The sequence below is a fragment of the Limulus polyphemus genome, unplaced genomic scaffold (genome assembly GCF_000517525.1).
Source record: "Limulus polyphemus unplaced genomic scaffold, Limulus_polyphemus-2.1.2 Scaffold525, whole genome shotgun sequence".
In the NCBI taxonomy this organism is placed as follows: Eukaryota; Metazoa; Arthropoda; class Merostomata; order Xiphosura; family Limulidae; genus Limulus; species Limulus polyphemus.
The window spans coordinates 492,064-510,576 of record NW_013666135.1 but is presented as its reverse complement, the minus strand read 5'-3'; the positions used below and the strand labels follow the sequence as shown (position 1 = coordinate 510,576).

Here is an 18,513-nt window from a genome sequence, read left to right as displayed (position 1 = left end):
CTGTTCTTGTTTAATGTTAGTTGTGAAGTGTCTGTGTTCTTGTTTAATGTTAGTTGTGAAGTGTCTGTGTTCATGTTTAATGTTAGTTGTCAAGTGTCTGTGTTCGTTTAATGTTAGTTGTGAAGTGTCTGTGTTCTTGTTTAATGTTAGTTGTCAAGTGTCTGTGTTCTTGTTTAATGTTAGTTGTGAAGTGTCTGTGTTCATTGTTTAATGTTAGTTGTCAAGTGTCTGTGTTCATGTTTAATGTTAGTTGTCAAGTGTCTGTGTTCATGTTTAATGTTAGTTGTCAAGTGTCTGTGTCAGAGCAAGATGCAAACTCGAAAATTACGCCCAGATTTATATTTACTAAATGTATGAAACTATTTTTTTTTATTGTTAATTATTAAAATACGGCATTTTCCTCTGTTCTAATTTAATTGTTGTTCGTATTACACATGTAGTTTAACTGGCATATATGATTATCATTTTAAAAAATATTCGCTTCTGTAAGAAGAATTTCATCAATGAAGAAAATGGAAAGTTTGTTTGTTTGTTATGAATTTCACGCAAAGCTACACAAGGGGTATCTGTGCTAGCCGTCCCTAATTTACAAGTGTAAGACTAGAGGGAAGGCAGCCAGTCATCACCACCCACCACCAACTCTTGGGCTACTCTTTTACCAACGAATAGTGGGATTGACCATCGCATTATAACACCCCCACGGCTGAAAGGGCAAATATGTTTGGTGTGACGGGGATTCGAACCAGCGACCCGCAGATTGCGAGTCGAGCGCCTTAACTACCTGTCCATGCCGGGCCAAAAATGGAAAGAATGAATTAAACATGGCATATCCAAGAAACACAGAAACAAAACATCGGGGGAAAATTTTGTAAAAAAATATTAACCTTTTACTTTTATAAGATTCCTCTTTGCACTGCTGTAATTTTCAGCGATTCATTTTACACTACCTACAAACAAAGAACATTGATTTACAGCCTTTAACAATCATTCAGTAAAAAATACAACTAATATCTTACAAAGTTAACTGCACAAACCCAAAATTATTTGTTCAAATTAACTCTATTTAGAAAAAGAAAATTATCTTGGTGATAAAGTTTTTCCACAGCAATCAATTGTACATCAAACATTGTACATCATATTTAACCACCCATTCTTAACGAATGGATTAAACTTTAATTATGCAATCAACTTAAGATCACATTTCGTCCTTCCCAGTAACAAATGTTTCATACCAACTACACAAAATACTAGTTTATTTTTAAGTAAAAAAATCACATATTTACATCTTATGTTATCATACTGAAGAAAAATCTTTAACCACATAGTTGTGCTAACCACGAAAAAAGAAGTCTTGTACAAGTTCTGAACACTCGGTATAAGCTATCATATTAATTTTATAACAGCAACAAATACTGTTTTAAAGTTTATTAAGAAACCTATTCATCCGATGGATGTAAGCGGCACTAACTTTCTGCTGTTATTTACAACACATATCTACATTAATAAATACCATAATTTGTGTAAATACTGTGGCGTCTTTAACACTAAATAATCAACCGCTTATTATATCTCATTTTCAAAACTTGTGCAGAGTTTCAATACTGTTTGGTGGTTGCTTGACCATCCAAGTGCCCATGGTAACAAAACTGTACTGTTTTACAGTAGCTATGGTAAGTCCTATTTTACCTAATACACTAAAAATAATAACACACTTTAAATCACTAGCAAAAAAAAAGACTCTTAAGCATATTTTTTTTTATCTGGATCGGCAAGACTAGTTCAACTTTTTGATTAGAAAGTATTTGGAACTGGCTATTTTAACACTGTTGTCATTTCTTACCTTAATCTTGTTGATTACAAGAACTGTAAATCTTAAGTTTGGAATCTTACAGCAGCAAAATGTATAAACGCTATAAATGTAAATACTTGAACACTGCTATGAAATTTTGTTGACATGAGCTTTTATTGACCAATCCACTTATCTTCAGTCACTGTAAAAAAATCTGCTGTAAGCTCAAAATATATTATCTTCTCTTAAACCTTTAAAACATCAATAATGGTCCACAGTATCAGCTCTGAACTTCAGAACCTTTAAACAGTTGCATCAATAATGGTCCACAGTATCAGCTCTGAACTTCAGAACCTTCTGGTGACAAATGAAGATAATAATCACAGGTTACAATAAACTGTGAAAAGTAAAAACTGAGTAATGTACTGAAATTACTAGATTTATATAAAAACATAACTACCGTAAACCATATTTGCCCTCTCTTGACTAACCAAATAAAATATTTATATATGGTTTCTAGCAAGTTTACACAATGTTTGAAGTCAATTTTAAATAATCTAAACATAGTTTGTGGTCAGTATTTTTTCATCAGTAACACTTGTGGAGTTTTAACTTTGTCCTTTTTAATTGAAACAAATAAAACTTATCAACCAATTGACAATTTCTTGAACATAATAAGGAATGGTTTATTGTAACTGAAATCACATTGAATAAACTGAGAAACAACTGAAAGATACACAACTGCAATTAAAAGACTATTTCTAAAAGTTATAAGACTCACCTATAGCTTGTTTGAAAAGCTAACAACATTTCCCTTAATATCACCCTCATGATTTTTATAAACAATTACTTGCGAGTAATAATGCCAACACTGTTGTGTAAACATCATTCGGTTCTTTAACATGAGCAAACTATGAATGCAACAAATATTATCTTAATATTTATTCTCAGGTAACTGTTGTTTTATTGATGACTCGTGTACCTACATGGTAATTCGACTTTTGCATAGCTTTACTTAATTTTTTATTTTGTTCTATTGATTTGTGGTATTTCCCTAACTCTTTGCCTAAAAAGCCCTAAATGTATCAAATCTTTCTTTAGCAAAAGCAATGGTAAATTCAACATTTCAATACTCTAAGCAAAATTAAACTGAAAGCTAGGTATGTGTCACTTTAAAGAAAAATGGTTCAAAATTTATCAAATCAATATTTAAAAATATCTATGTCATTCTGAAATAGGCTAATGCTGTGAATCACCATTTGAGAGATTAAAATAAATCTTAAAAAGTTAGCCATTTTGAAAATGTGTTTCTTACTCCCTAGATGTTTCTTCAATCTTCAAAACATCTCTCTTTGAAGAAACCCATGCAACAGAGTTGATTTTCTTCTTTTTTTTCTTTAATATTAAAATGTTAATATTAAAAACAAGTATCACTAAAGCAGCTTCAGAAGGTGGAGTTTATCTTCCTAAAGCCATTGTGTAAATTATTCTTCAGTTCCTGTTGATTTAATTTTGGATCCTATATATCCTCAAGTAACATACTTCAATTATTCACATTATACATACAATAACTTAGAGCCAGGTTAAAAGTAATACAATCATACAAAAAATACATCCCCTATATCTCCAGCACAACTAGAAGTCCTGAACATTCTAGAAAAGTGTCCTCAACAAATGACTATATTTCTATAACAATAAAAGTAGTTACTTAATGTTACAATAACATTGATCTCAGGCCTCAGATTGTGAATGAGCAAGCTCTCTTGTATTCTGCGGCTCTGTTCATCACTAGCCCTTGCTAGAATCTTACACAGGAATGGACAACAATGTTACATTCTCACAGGGGTAATTCAAATACGTGCATTAACATAAGATCTATTAGCATTTTTAGGGCCACATGCTGAGCCTGAATTTAATGTTATTGGAACAATAAGTTCTGTTGAAATAGTTATATCTAGTCACAGTAACAATTTTTAAGTACTTATGGTTTAAGTAATATCAATCTGGGGTAAGTCTTGAAAATAAAATAAAATAAACGTTCAAATTCTTATAAAGTTCAATCCTAAACTTCTTGATATATACAATATAATAAAAACTGTGCCACCAAAGTTTAATGCTTGAAATTTAAATTGTTTATAAATACATAAAATCAAAATAGTGAATTTACTAGGTATAATAATGAACAATTTTAAAATACTCTAATTAAGAACTCTAAAAATACAAGTGTGTGGTATTTCACTTGTCTTCTTAACAAGTTAGATCTGAGGGAATGCTAATGTATATAAGTTTTCATTATTGCCAGGGCCTGCCTGGTTTTTCTTATACCAGCATAACATTCAAGTTTCAAGGCAGTTTGATCACAACTGATGATGTAAGACAAAGCTTGTTGATATCACAACTGACATTCAGGGGTTCAACTTTACTGACAATATGCAGATTTGAACATCTTCTACTCCTGAGCAAAGCCTTCAGTTTCTTCAACAGCATAGGTCAACTTCTCAACTAACTGGTCATAGTTCTTGTATGGTGGCAAGTCCAGTCTGTTGAAACAGGTGTGGCTTCGTGGAAGCCAAGTGTCCTTCCCAACTTTCTCAATACAGAAACGCTGTGGCCCATTGCTTCCTGTAAAGAAATAGTATCTCTGTACATTAATTTGATGGGATTAGCTACACAGTTGTGTAGCCATGAATTAAAGACATTTGTGTGTATACATCTACATATAGACATTAATAAAATTTATTATAGAAACATAAGCAATACATATATAAGTCACACACACATTGAATAAAGGCAACTGTACAATGTATTAGCATTTTGTAGTATGTGAACCCTTTCCTTAATACAGAGCATTACACACTGTTTTCATACTGCAGTCTATCAGTGAAAATGTGTGAATATGTGTTACTCCTCACAGTTCAGTCAAGTTCTTTAGTCATTTTTTCACTCTCTCAGTTTCTATATAAGCCCATATATCTTCAAGTACATTCATATATTAATTCTTTGTGCAAACCATGTCATGAATGCAAGTATTCCATTACCTTCTTTACCATCCAGATATTATTTCATTTGCATTCTTCAGAGCATTGTCTTTGTGAAAGATGAATCCATGCCCAATGAGTCATGTTCTTGAGGGAATGGTATGATATACTTGTCAGCAGCCAGTGTGCCCTCAATTCTGTTTTAGATCACAAACACTGTTGGCCAAGACACAGTCCAAAACTTGTAATTATCACCCTGCAGATGTTGTACTGGCTACGATACAATTCTCTTCCCTGCTGTCAAACAAGTTGTCTTTGACTGTTGCTGAATAATTCGAATTTGGACTCAAATGTAAACAGAACACACAACTTCAACTTTGCCTTATTCCAGTGTTCATAGTAATAATGCACATTTAAAATTTGTAGCATGATTACCTCTGCTCAGCAGCAGTTTTCAAATAGCTAAATCCAAAGAGAACGCTTTGAATGGAATGTCCTTGACTAGCCAAAACGTTTAATTCTACATTTTCTTGTCATGCTGTATTTCAGTCCTTGGAGCCATTTAATGGATCACACTTGTACTACTATCCATACATTACTATGGCAACCTGTACTTTTACCAATCAGTTTACAATATCAACATGTGACAGTACTTTGAAGCAGTTAAATTTCACATGATAAAGAAGTGGCATTCCTCTATATTTGCCTATTATATCCTTATTTCCATAATTATTTATTGTACTGTATGGTTTGATGAGCTTACAAGAAAAATATATTTATAATAGATGAATATTTTTTTCCTTCTAGGAAAATAAATGTTAAAGGTATATCTTTTATTAATCATTTGTTTGACCTAAGAGAGATGGTTAACATACAACATAAAACAACATGATACTGAATTTAATTCTTTAAGAATGAGGATTAATTTAACTTTCATATTTTTCCCTACACATGGCAGCTGTACATTGTTATAACATAATAAACTTTCAAATTAGAGAAAGAGCATAAAGATTTGTTTAGTAAAATTGAGTTTTACTTTTATTATCAGTGTTTTTCATTGGTCAAATATAGTTTCCTGCTTAGCCAATTGGCTTAAAAACTGAAACAAAATCCAATTTTAGAAGTTGAAGTTAAACTTCAATTCATACTTGTTCTAGTTTTGCTAACAGCAATTGACAACATAAAAGAAATATTCTATATAGAATGAAATGAAGAACAAGCCTATTCAAATGGTAGATCACAAGAACAAAGTAAGATACAAGCAAAAATACCCTTTGATAGAAAAAGGTTATCAACTAATAGTAATACCCTAGTTAGATGTACAGAAGGATCAATAATGTTAAAAAATGATTGTAAAATCACACAATGAAATCTAATATCGCACAGGAAATGGTAAATTAGAAAATAGTTTTTCAAAAACAAAACAGATATCTATATTAACATTATATCTTTCAAATCATGCAGCCTGAAAGTGACGACTATGCTCACAACCTCTAACACAGCTTGAAAGGTAAGTTGTTTGTGTAAAATTCACTCAAAAAAGTTAATATAATGAATATCTACATGAGTTTATTTAAGTATGAATTTTTGCATATCACCTTCTCCATATCATGATCATGAAATATTCTATCAGAAAAAAAAGATCAATATACCGCTGAGCCTGGTTAAACAGTATTTGTTTGTCATCATACTTTACTTTTACTTCACTATGAACCTGACAGATTTTACATGTGAACCTAATCTTTGTATTTCCTTCACTAATAATAATAATAATCACAATTCAGTTTTATGTCTGGCAATATTTATGAAAAAAAACCCATGTGTTAATTTTAGATTTTATTTTGCAAACATTTTAATTAAGGAAAAAAAAGAAAACTTTAAATTGTTAAAAGTTTTTTTTTGCCTCAGCTTCCAAACTGCAAGGTCTGCACTGTACAGAAGACATTTTTTAAGTGCTTGTTCTCAAAATATGATTATTATTCCACAGTTTGATGACTTGGCATCTTAGTTGTCAAATTAGGACTAAAATTTGTTCCATGATGTGTTTCTTCTTTGAATAATAATAAAACTAGTAATTAGTTTGAAAATCTTATAAAAATGAAAAACAAGAAAATTTACTGAAATTTTAAAAAGTAATGTGTTGTTTTCACAGTTTCTCTAAAGAAATAAACTAGAACTACAACTGGTTTTTATCACTAATGCCAGACCAAATAAACATAATTAATATTAAAACAACTTACCAATGAGTTCAGCAAAACCATTTACTGGCACTCTGCATGTGCCTGTTACAAATTGAAGCAGACGAGAACGCTTTTCATTGTCCATTTTCTTAACAAACTGCCAAAACCATACAATCTGTTTACTGTTTTTGGTGTAGTGTCGATAAATAGTATTTTGTTGCCAGTCGTCTACATTGATTTCTTGCATTCCACACAGCATTAACTGATAAAAAGCCAAGTACAAAGTGTTTAATTAACAGTCATGTAAACAGAATGTCAAAAATGTACTTTGTTTTTCAAATAATTGTTTTGCTCAAAAGATTTCAATTAAATTTAATTTTTCAATCCTAGGTACATTAATGTTGATAATCTTATTTCATTAAGATAAAGCCCTCTTACTATAAGTAAAAACATATGAATCTATGTCCATTTAACCACCTGTACAGTTATAATCCAAAACTCTGAACCGGAGTTCAAAAAGTAATCTCACTATATAATTTCTATAAAACAAACACATACACACTGTGTAGTTTATGGATAAAGCTTTAACAAGAATGACCTTGAGCTTAAGAGGTTACATGCGACTACATTCGGTATAATAACAAATACAGAGGTAACCCTCCTTGACCTAAGATACTGTGCAGTCAGCAGAGTTGACCTAAGATACTGTACAATTAGTAGATGAAGTTTTCACAAGCCCACACAAGAATGAACTTGAGATTATGAAGTTACACGTGATCACACCTGGTATGTAGTATAACAAATACAAAGGTAAGCCTACAAGAAATAAGACTTGTGTTTTAGCAAGTAAATACAGAAAAAAACAATACTGTATGAAAAGTGAAATGTAATCATCATACATGGAGATAAGATCAGGTATATAAATGCTTTTCATTTACTTAAGTTGTTATTACTGTTCATGATTTCATGATGTTTATCCTCACATCTATAAAAGTTCTCTAATTAAATATCTAAACATGTTTTAGACTAGCCATCACAATATAGTTAATCTTTCTGATAATTTTGATTTCAAGCTATACAAACGTATACCTCAAGTTCTCTCTCATCAAAGTAATGTAACCACTCTAATGGTAAAACCTCATTAAAGCCATCAAGAAATGCTTTGGTCTGGTCTTCCTGTCCTCGTGAAAATCTCCATTGTGTGACAAGCCTGTATAATATAATAGAATTATATGAAAGAAACTATACATAATTGTTGGAAATAATCATAGTATATTTCTCACTGAAGTCTGGTTTAAAATGGAGTAAAACATATACACAAACCTTAAAAGTATCTTCAAATATAAATTTAACAAGTGCATAATTAAAACACTTCCTACAATATGACTAAATTCATTAACAGAAATAAAACTTTTTCAACTTCTGTAGCACATTAAAATAGGAGGAGTGCTGAACACAGTACTCTTTAGAATACTGGATTTATTTTACGCAACAGTCAGGGTTTTTAAAAAAAATATTTATGCTCCAAAACTGGTTGTTTCTGAATCTTACAACAGATCACATGCTTTCAAGAAACTAAGAAATTTTTATTGTATTTTCATAAAGTGTAAAATGAAAAAAAAAAAAAATCACCTAAACTGGTTATATACAAGTTGGTTCCAAATCCAACTAAAAATAAAAAAAAGCACATCCTATTATGAATCTGTGCTATTTTCTTATGCGATATTAATGTTTTACAAAAATATACATATTTTAACATTCATATAATGTTTATACATTTCTTGTTTGATAAAAGCATACCTCAAGTACTCATCTTTGTTGTCTTCTGTAACTTTAATTTCTCCACCACCAGGTTTTAGGTCATGGGAAATCACTTCCCCAAGCACCTCAAAATTTACGGAGAAGTACATTTCCATTTCAAGTTCATCAATGTTATTTTCTCTGTAATGTTAATAATAAAAAAATTACTGCATGTTTTTTCTTTTCTTTAGTAGATAATGTTAATATACAGAAATAATACAGAGGTTGATAAGTTACATTAAAATGATTTTGGAGGCTCACCGTGTTGTTACAGTCCATGTTGACACATCTAGTCATGCTCTATCTGATGACCATGTGTCTTTACGATACCCCTGCAGCATAGTTGTAACTGCAAGAGTATCTGTCATAAGGCTGTCAGGTCCAAAGCACACAATTCCTAACTGCTGCTTTCAATACTCCATCTAGTTTAGGAGGACCACAATTTTCCAACATCCATTTCAACAGTCTGCTCGTGCAGAAATCCATAGATGTTGCATCTGATGATTGGACTGGCATGTCTTTATATGAAGTATCAGGAAGGCCCACTTCATTTTCCAGCTGCTTGAGGTTATCCATCAGTTGAACAGATATGTCACAGTAGTAACTTATGTTGCTTCTTCAGGTGGAATTCCATCTAAATTTTGTAGTGTGCCAGGAACACATGGATGGCTTTTGACACTGACCTTTGTGTTTGTGGATTCTCAACCACTACCAAACATCACATGTCATTCCACCAAAACTTTATATCAGCTGTGGTTATCACATGATTTTCATATTCAAAATTATTTTAGTATAACATACTCAACTCTCTGTACATTCTACGTTTTGTAGCATTTCGTTTGTCTTGTAACACTTCTAGCTATCAACTTTGTCATATTTGTCTAGTAAGAAATCCCAAATATGGTTGCAAGATGCAAATATAGAAGAACTCATTTTCACTTGCCTTACTAGGTAATGTTAGACATATTACAGTACATGTTATTACATTCTTGATTCATCAACAAAATTTTATAAAATTACTACATTAAGAATACTTTTACATTGTAAAAACAATTTACTAGACCAACAAATCTAAGACTCTAAACACAGCCCTCAGATCCAAATAATTCTAGTGCTGTTAATTTTAGCCATTAGAACATGATGCAAAAATTAAAAAAACAAAACTTGTATTAATTTTTTATTGTACTTTGATTGTCAAAGCCACAAATATTGTTACATTTTAATATGCTAAGTTTAAGTAGGATATTGCTGCTGACTGAGAACAGCATTACAAAGTGGCTACTCATGACATTAGGCACCTCTTAAACTTCAACAAAAATAAGGTTGTGGCACTGTAAGTCACTATTATAATCTCCTGTAGTGTCAGGTAGTCTAACATCTTTAAAACAAGCCTAAAACCATCACAGTCAAAATGATGAAAGTAAGAACATTAGTCATATAATTAATTATCTTCAGATCCAAGTTTGCTTAGATGTTAAATTGGTTTAATTTTTGTAATGATGATTTTACAGTAGAATATAATCTATGAAAATCAAGTAAAAGTTCTATGACATCTCTGTAATTTTTCACTTTCATGTAAACCTTTTTTCAATTATTTGTTTCCAGATATCAGTCTCTTGGCAGCTACATCAATTTATGGATAAAGATTTTTGAGAAACATATTTCTGACTTTAATATCAGTTAATGTAGTAACTATTAATTTTTTTTCTAACAAATGAATAATTTCTATAAACAAGGAGACAGACTCTGTAATAAGTGAATGCTAGTTTGACATTTTTTATATGTTTGCATGGATACTCAGCAAAGAAATGTGCCTTTTGTCAGTTTGGGGAATTATCTTTCTCTTGATTTTTACTTGAAAACACACTGAAGAACCATTCTATTCAGAAGTGATAGGATTAGGAGATTAATATTGCAGTGATCCATGCTTATGATAAATACACATCCAACAAAATAAATGATTCCACATTAGTTTAATCTAACTTATATACTAGTCCTGCAGATTCAGGAAAAATACAACTTAATGTGTCAAACTATATTCAAAATTTAAAACAGAAAATTTTAATTAAAATTTTTCATTAACCCTGAGTACGGGTGGGGATCAAAGTGCACATGCCACAACAATTAGTTAAACAAGTTTATTATCAATGACTGTCAATAAATTTGGCATCAAAACAAAAAGTTTACAATTCAAATTTTAATTTCAAATCTTAATTTCAAAGGCAAATTATGTAAATAAATTTTCAATATTCACTTCTCTGTATTTTATGACACTTTTGTTCCAAACTGCCAATTTTAGAGGTCCTTTCTACCACTATATGGTATACTAAGTTTATTACAAATTACACCTTTAAATTATAGCTATTATTTTACTACAATATAAACCAGAAAATGAAACCCACATATTATGCCCTCCTATCACATTCTGTCTTTCAAAAATGCCAATAATTCTCTCTGACATTTGCAGTTGGATTATTTAAACAATAGAAAGAGAAGATTTATAATTTAATAATTTCTGTATAAAGCTAGCTCATTATGACAACAGTTTTTGAATTATTCAGTCTACAGTTTCATATTTGCTATTGTCCATATCACCTCAATCAAGTAAAGGAATTATTTTAATGTATTTATAGTTTAGTCAGAAAGCCAATTATCATGATATAAAAGACCGTTAAGTTTAGACGTTAGTGATTGAATTGTTTTTGTGAGTGAATATTTTATTATTGTTTAGTTTTTGTTATAATAAGAGTTAAGGGCAGATGATTGTCAAGGTTTTGTTAATAATTCATTGATGTTGAGACTATTGAACGTCATGTGCAATACATTGACGTCGAGAATATAGAAGGCGGACAGACGATTAGGTGATAAAGATATAAATAGCGTGAGATGAGTGGGAAGCAGCAGACAGACAATAGCAAAAGAAGGTAAATTTACAAAAGGGGAAAGTGATAGGCCTAATGATTGACATAAGACTGACGCTTAATATGTTTGAGTAAGACTAGCAAAAGATAAGAAGAAGAATTATTTCGTCAAAGCATGGTTCTAAAGTAAATGAATCAGCCTGAGTGCACTTTGACAAAAGGAACAGAGGATATTTAGAAGAAAGAAGACCAAACAATTACGGTAACTTGCGCCAAAATTGTAAGTGAATCACACACAGAATACTAGTGCGATAATAATAGAGAAGATAGTTTGACTTGTCAACTGAAATTCTAAAGTAATTGAATAGACCTAAGTGGACTTTTGACAAGAAGGAGAGAACTACATATATAGTGTTTATGATATGCTTATAATCTCTGTAGTGTGAAGAATTTTTTGTACATATGTTTAACTTGTTCTGAAAACAAGTAAAGTGCCTGCTGTTTATTTATTGTTGAATTTATCGCTAAAAAATCACAGAAACCAATTGTAGAAGAATCTTAAGCCCAACAAAAACATCGTATATATTTATACTATTAAGAAATATAACTAAAGCCTTTTATTTTGATAATTGGCAAAAAAGAAGAATATAAATTTTAAATTCTGACACCAATTAAATGATAATAGTTTTAGGACATTGCTCTTTATTGCATGTTAATATTTTGTGTTCTAAGTTGCATATCTGAAGTTCAAAAAAGTAATTTTACATGCTATAAAGAACCCTACCATAAAATAGGGTTAAGTTTTGATGAAACATTAGTGATCAAATGAAAGCCTCCACATACATATATATATATATATATATATAATCATTTAATGCATATACATTAATTTTTGATCAGTTATCTATAGTCATAAATGGATAAAACTTGTAGTAATAGCACCCAAAAACCATTGGAGATATCCCATCTATCAAGCAAAATCCAAAATGCCGAAGTTAAACAAGTTGACCATCATAGAAAATCAAAACAAGGGTGAAGAGGTGAGTGCTTATACCCACAATATCTCACCCCCTACTGCCTTTCCCTGTCTGCAGCCAGATGTGGGAAGATAGTTACCCTTGAAGACTAAAAGTAGAAATAGAACCACCCAAAATATCTACAATAAAAAACTCCCAACCACCACCCTTATAAAGGTCTTAAAAAAAAGGAAATTGTATATCATTAAATTCATTAAACTCAATTAAGAACCTTAAATTTATCTAGATATAAAATAGACTTGTCCTTTAATATTTTTAAAAACGAAATAAAAAAGTTCATGGTAATTTTATTACACTTATTGATAAAGCTCGATGTAACTTTGGCTTTATATGTAAAAAATTATATGCCCAAAATTTAATTAATGAAATCAATCCCTCGAGTTCTTTTGCAAAAACTGCTTTAAAGAAAGATACTATTATTACTAATATAAAGAAAGCAGTTAAAAAATGGAATATATACATAAACTGCTACAATCTACCATTTTTATATGCTATCCCTAAACTGCATAAGAATCCTGTAAAATTTAGATTTATTACTAATTCTTTAAATACTGTCACCAAATCAGTTTCCATTGCACTTAACAAAATGTTAGATATTTTGTTTAAAAATATGAAAACAGTGTTATCAAAAATTTCAGGAAATTTTTTTTTTGATTGTTTGCTTGTTTGTTTTTGAATTTTGTGCAAAGCTACACGAGGGCTATCTGTGCTAGCCATCCTTAATTTAGCAGTGTAAGACTAGAGGGAAGGCAGCTCGTCATCACCACCCACCACCAACTCTTGGGCTATTCTTTTACCAATGAATAGTGGGATTGACCATTACATTATAATGCCCCCACGGCTGAAAGGGTGAGGATGTTTGATGGGACGGGGATTTGAACCCGCGACCCTCAGATTGCGAGTCGAGCACCTTAACCACTGGCCATGCCGGGCTTTTTTTGGGATTATAAGAAATATTATTCCAATTATAGAATGATTAAATAAGCTAGATTCTTTAAAAACAGCCAATTCAGTCGCAAATTACAATTTTACTACATTATATACTACAATAGATTTGATAGACCTTGTTAAGAGTATTTAATAACCTGCTTGATAATTTTATAGATGCAGAGATGGGTATTAAAAAATATAATTTCACTAGGATCCAATGTAAAAATATATTGTACTTTTGTATTTATAATAGTTATATATCTTTTAATCAACAGATCTATAAACAAGTGATGGGTATTCCAATGGGTGCTAATTTCTCTTCAAATATGGCCAATTTGAATCTGTTCTTCTAAGAATATTCATTTTTGAAAAACAGTTTAGATCTGAATTCATTTAACTATACATTCTGATATACTGATGATTTAATTTTAATAAATAATTTAAACTTTGCCCCAAATATAATATACCCTAAGGAATTGACTATAGAAACACAGCAATAGTAATAATTCTAATGCTAATTATCGAGACATACACATTTATTTTGTAGAAGGCAGAGTTCAGTTGACCATTTTTGATAAAAGAAGATAATATAATTTTCCCATCCTTGGTTTACCTACTCCCCATAATGTTGTTCCTAATGTTTAGTTAAAAGGGATTATTATATCACAACTGAAAAGATTTTTAAGGGTATGCAATAGTAATAACTTTTTTTTTATGGATAATGTTTCCTTATTCATAAATAAACTAAAAAATAAACTAATGGATATAAAGATACACAACTAAAAAAAATATTTTTCTATTTTTTATAGCAAATATAAATTATTTTAAATAATAAACTTTCAAATATGGAAAACTCCTTACTGAGAGGTCATTAGTTATCCAAGTCACCCTTTAAAAACTAACTTAGTTATAAAACCAGTTTCTTATTCAGTATGTTGGGACTGGAAAGACCAACTTCACGTAGCCGGATCCTGCCTCAGCTTTCCTGTGTCCTACTTGAAAAGTTTTTGACTATCTATATGTAAGTTTTTTTAAGACCTTTATAAGGGTGGTGGTTAGGAGTTTTTTTATTGTAGAAATTTTGGGTGGTTTTATTTTGTGTTAGGTTTCAAGGGTAACTGCCTTCCCACATCTGGTTTCAGACAGCAAAAGGCAGTAGGAGGTGAGAACCTCTGCACCCTTGTTTTGATTTTCCACAAGCTTTATCCATTTATGACTATAGATAACTGACTAGAAACAAAAGTATATGCAGTAAATGATTATAAATTCTTTATTGTTTAATAGTGCTGATCTAAATTGCCTATTAGCAATAATTATAATTGATAGTCACCGTGTATGTGTCAACATTTTTTTTTTACTTATTGTTACTAAGTGACTAAAATGTAAAAACTAGAAATTTACAAGTTAGATATGAAGACTAAGTTAAATGAAAATAAAATGTCCACAAGATATGCACATGAGCTTGTGTGTTATATAATTTGGGACTTCGTTTACTGTTACTTGAGCTATGCTTTCACTGGGTGATTTATAACTTTGTTACTCTAGCTTAGCAGTTAGACATAGTTCAAAGAGCAATAAAACAATGAAATTAAATGAAAGCATTTGTCAAAAAGTTAGAGGCCTAAAGCTACTAGGATAAATAATTCTAATTGTCTGTTACAATCTGCAGTCATTCTAGAAAAGTAAAATGTACTCTTTCTACAGTTAGTGCTAAAGTAGAGAAAATAACACAATAAGAGATAGTTTGAGTGAAAAACAGTTTTAATGGTCATTTAGCAGGTTCTAGAGGTTAGGTAAATGAAATATGAAAACTTTGAAATGAAAATAAGTATTTTTATTCTTAACATGAACATCATCTTGCACTTAGACTAGTAAGAGTCTCAGTAATGCTGACTACATAAATTCACAAAAAATTTTAGTAAAAATACTTTGTTAAAACTTTTTGTGTACATGAGACTTTTCACATTTACTAAAAGCTTGCAAATTTTATGAAGATATATGTAGTACATTCATAATTATAGTACATTAATTCTCCAACACAAGGTCATTCAAATAAACTAATCCCACGCACGTAAGGGTAAATCTATATATTTCTATTGAAGAACTTTAAATTTGATTATTTTAAACAGCTATTGGTTAAATGTACTACTCATTGTTCCCCAAGCACCAGGTGTGTGGATTTTTTGAAAGAATATGTTGTCCAAGGGGAAAAATACTAGAAAGTGTACTTATTTTTTCTTAAATATCTATTTCCACTCATCCTATCCCACAAAACACAGAAAAAAGTCGAATATAGAATTTTGCTTTCCTTTTATCCAGTGAACATGATTAATACACTACCATTGGCAGCTCAGTTTATTTTTAGTAATGTAAACTCTCTGTAAATGTTTATTTTATGGTTTTTAACTTTGAGCTATTAGTATTTTACTGTGTAGGATCTAAAATACCTCATGCTTGAACTGTTAAAGATATCGTTGTTTATATTAACTCTCCCAAAAACCAAAATGGTGTTTAATATATATAAAACACTTTAAAGCTATAAGTAATTTATATATTCTTCCAAGAGCTGCCATTCAAACTTTACTGGGATCTTTTGAAGGCAAATGCAATACAATAATACTGTTACATTAATTTGAATAAGTTTGTTACTCCGTGTGTGTGTGCAACTGAAGGTTTGTATATTAAAGGAATATTAGACGTGGGCATGTTTTTGTGTATGCGCTGTACTTTTATGGTTCAGAAATTCCCAGGAATTTGCATGACTCCCTACAAATTAGTGTTTTACTATCAATATAACAAACAATGTGAAAAACAAAACAAAAAAGTACTAATCCAATGGGTAAGGTAAAACTTGTTGTCCCAGACATTGTACAATATGACTTGCACACACCTGAACACTGTAAACAAAAACCTTTCTGATCTTGTTGATTGATTGATTAATTGTAATAAAACACATTTCTGCTTTACTAGACCTACAAGATTTTCCAGTAATAAAAATGTCTTTGTGTTTCAACTGCACATATTGCAGCACACTACTACCAACAAGGCCATTTGTTCACTACTACAGCTTGTCAAACCTTTCTCATCTTGTTGATTGATTGATTAATTGTAATAAAACACATTTCTGCTTTACTAGACCTACAAGATTTTCCAGTAATAAAAATGTCTTTGTGTTTCAACTGCACATTTTGCAGCACACTACTACCAACAAGGCCATTTGTTCACTACTACAGCTTGTCAAATGAGCTGAGTTTACAACATATAAAGCTTCAATTAAAATTTACTTAAATTTGTCAATTATTAGATGTCAAGTTTTAAGGTGTATAAACCATATGGTTCATGAAGTATGATCTGTTTGGATGATTTCTGTTCTGGCATTTTTAAACTAACCAAAGCTGCTGTTGATAAACAAATGGTTCAACTTTTGTACTCAGTGTTTATTTTGTGCCAAGTAAGTTTGGATATATTATATTGTATACTTATCTTTGGCACTAATAACATTGTATATACTTCTACAACTAGATAATGTAATACACATGACCTTGTTCTAATTTCTTTATAACAGTTGTTTAACAAAGTCTAACATTTCTTACTTAATGCCTTTATCTCTTTTTATTTGTTTTATCTGCTCTAATATATGTAACACCATTATCATATTCTTGTTTATTACCTACTCTATAAAACATTTTGAAATGTTTTTAATTCCTATTCTGGAATATAACACTTGTTATCACCTTTTTAATTTCTACTTCAGAATGTTGTGCTAGTTAACATAGTCTTACTTGTACTCAGGACAGTAATGCTTGTTAACCCTCTTACTATTGGTTGGTCAAAGTGCAGGTCATGACTTTTTAAAGAGTTACTTTCAAAATTTAATTATTTTATTATCATCATTGGCATCTTTTAAAACAGTTAATAAATCAAATTTTAATATTATACAAGATTTAAGTTCTTAATTTCACAAGGAAATATTTAGAAAATCCTCAATCTCCCCTAGTATGAGAATTTAGAGATTTGTTCTCTAGGTCTTCTCTCTTCTCTAATTTACTTACCACCACTCTGAGAAGTATGGAACCCAATGTAAGTTTCTCATTATAATAAAGATATTACTAAGGAAAAACATAATTTTCCCAGCTTTCAATAATTTTTTTTAATGGAGTCATAAATTAGAGAATCAGACACCTGCCATGCCCACTTATCACTTCCTCTTTTACAGATTGTCAATAGTTCTCTCTGACATTTTATACTACATTATATATAACTAACAGAAAACCAAAGTTTCAATTTATCAAATGACGTATTATATTATGTTGTTTTCAGTACAGAATACTGTATATTTAATTTTCAGTTTGAAAGTTTTTCTCCCGGTGATTTAATGATTTAAAGGCTCTTATGCCATAGTAAGAAAGCCAGATGAATTATGTTAGTTATATAACCTCATTTGGTCTGTGCATATTATCATTCTGTTCTTAGGTGCAATATTTAAGGAAGTAAAAATTATTTACTGTACTAGTACCATTAGTACAAAAAAGTAGGCTTGAATTTTATCAGCAACCAAGAACAAAAAAACAAAAGGTCACAGGCAAGTGAAATATTTGTTTTTCATGCATATTCTTTACTTATTAATATAAAAGTAACTAAATGTAAAAATTAGAAACTTATTAGGTTAGATTAGGTAAGATAATGAACAATAATAATAATTCACAAGATATGCTCTCAAGCAGGTCATTTGTTACATCATTCAATACAGTGACATGAGCTACACATTCACTAAGTGATTTACAATCTTGTGTGGCAGGAGTATTAGTTGGACAAAGATCAGAGGGCAATAAAACTAAGTATAAACAAATGTATACTGTAATGAAAGCTTTAAGATATTTAGGTTTGTTTGTTTTTGAATTTCGCGCAAAGCTACACGAGGGCTATCTGCGCTAGCCA

General features: G+C 30.5%; 1 protein-coding gene across 8 annotated transcripts in view; it reads right to left on the bottom strand.

Annotated features, from left to right (window-relative positions):
* Positions 1-2,635: 2,635 nt before the first annotated feature.
* Positions 2,636-18,513, bottom strand: part of LOC106458870 (NEDD4-like E3 ubiquitin-protein ligase WWP1) — a 79,808-nt gene continuing 63,930 nt past the window's right edge. For all 8 annotated transcript variants that reach the window (XM_022385220.1, XM_022385221.1, XM_022385219.1 and 5 more), the window contains 4 exons: positions 8,748-8,888; positions 8,037-8,157; positions 7,008-7,209; positions 2,636-4,411 (listed from right to left, as the gene is read on the bottom strand). In XM_022385220.1, coding sequence (XP_022240928.1) covers positions 4,239-4,411; positions 7,008-7,209; positions 8,037-8,157; positions 8,748-8,888 — 637 coding nt within the window. In that variant the 3' untranslated portion in view covers positions 2,636-4,238. The remainder of the gene's footprint in view (positions 4,412-7,007; positions 7,210-8,036; positions 8,158-8,747; positions 8,889-18,513) is intronic.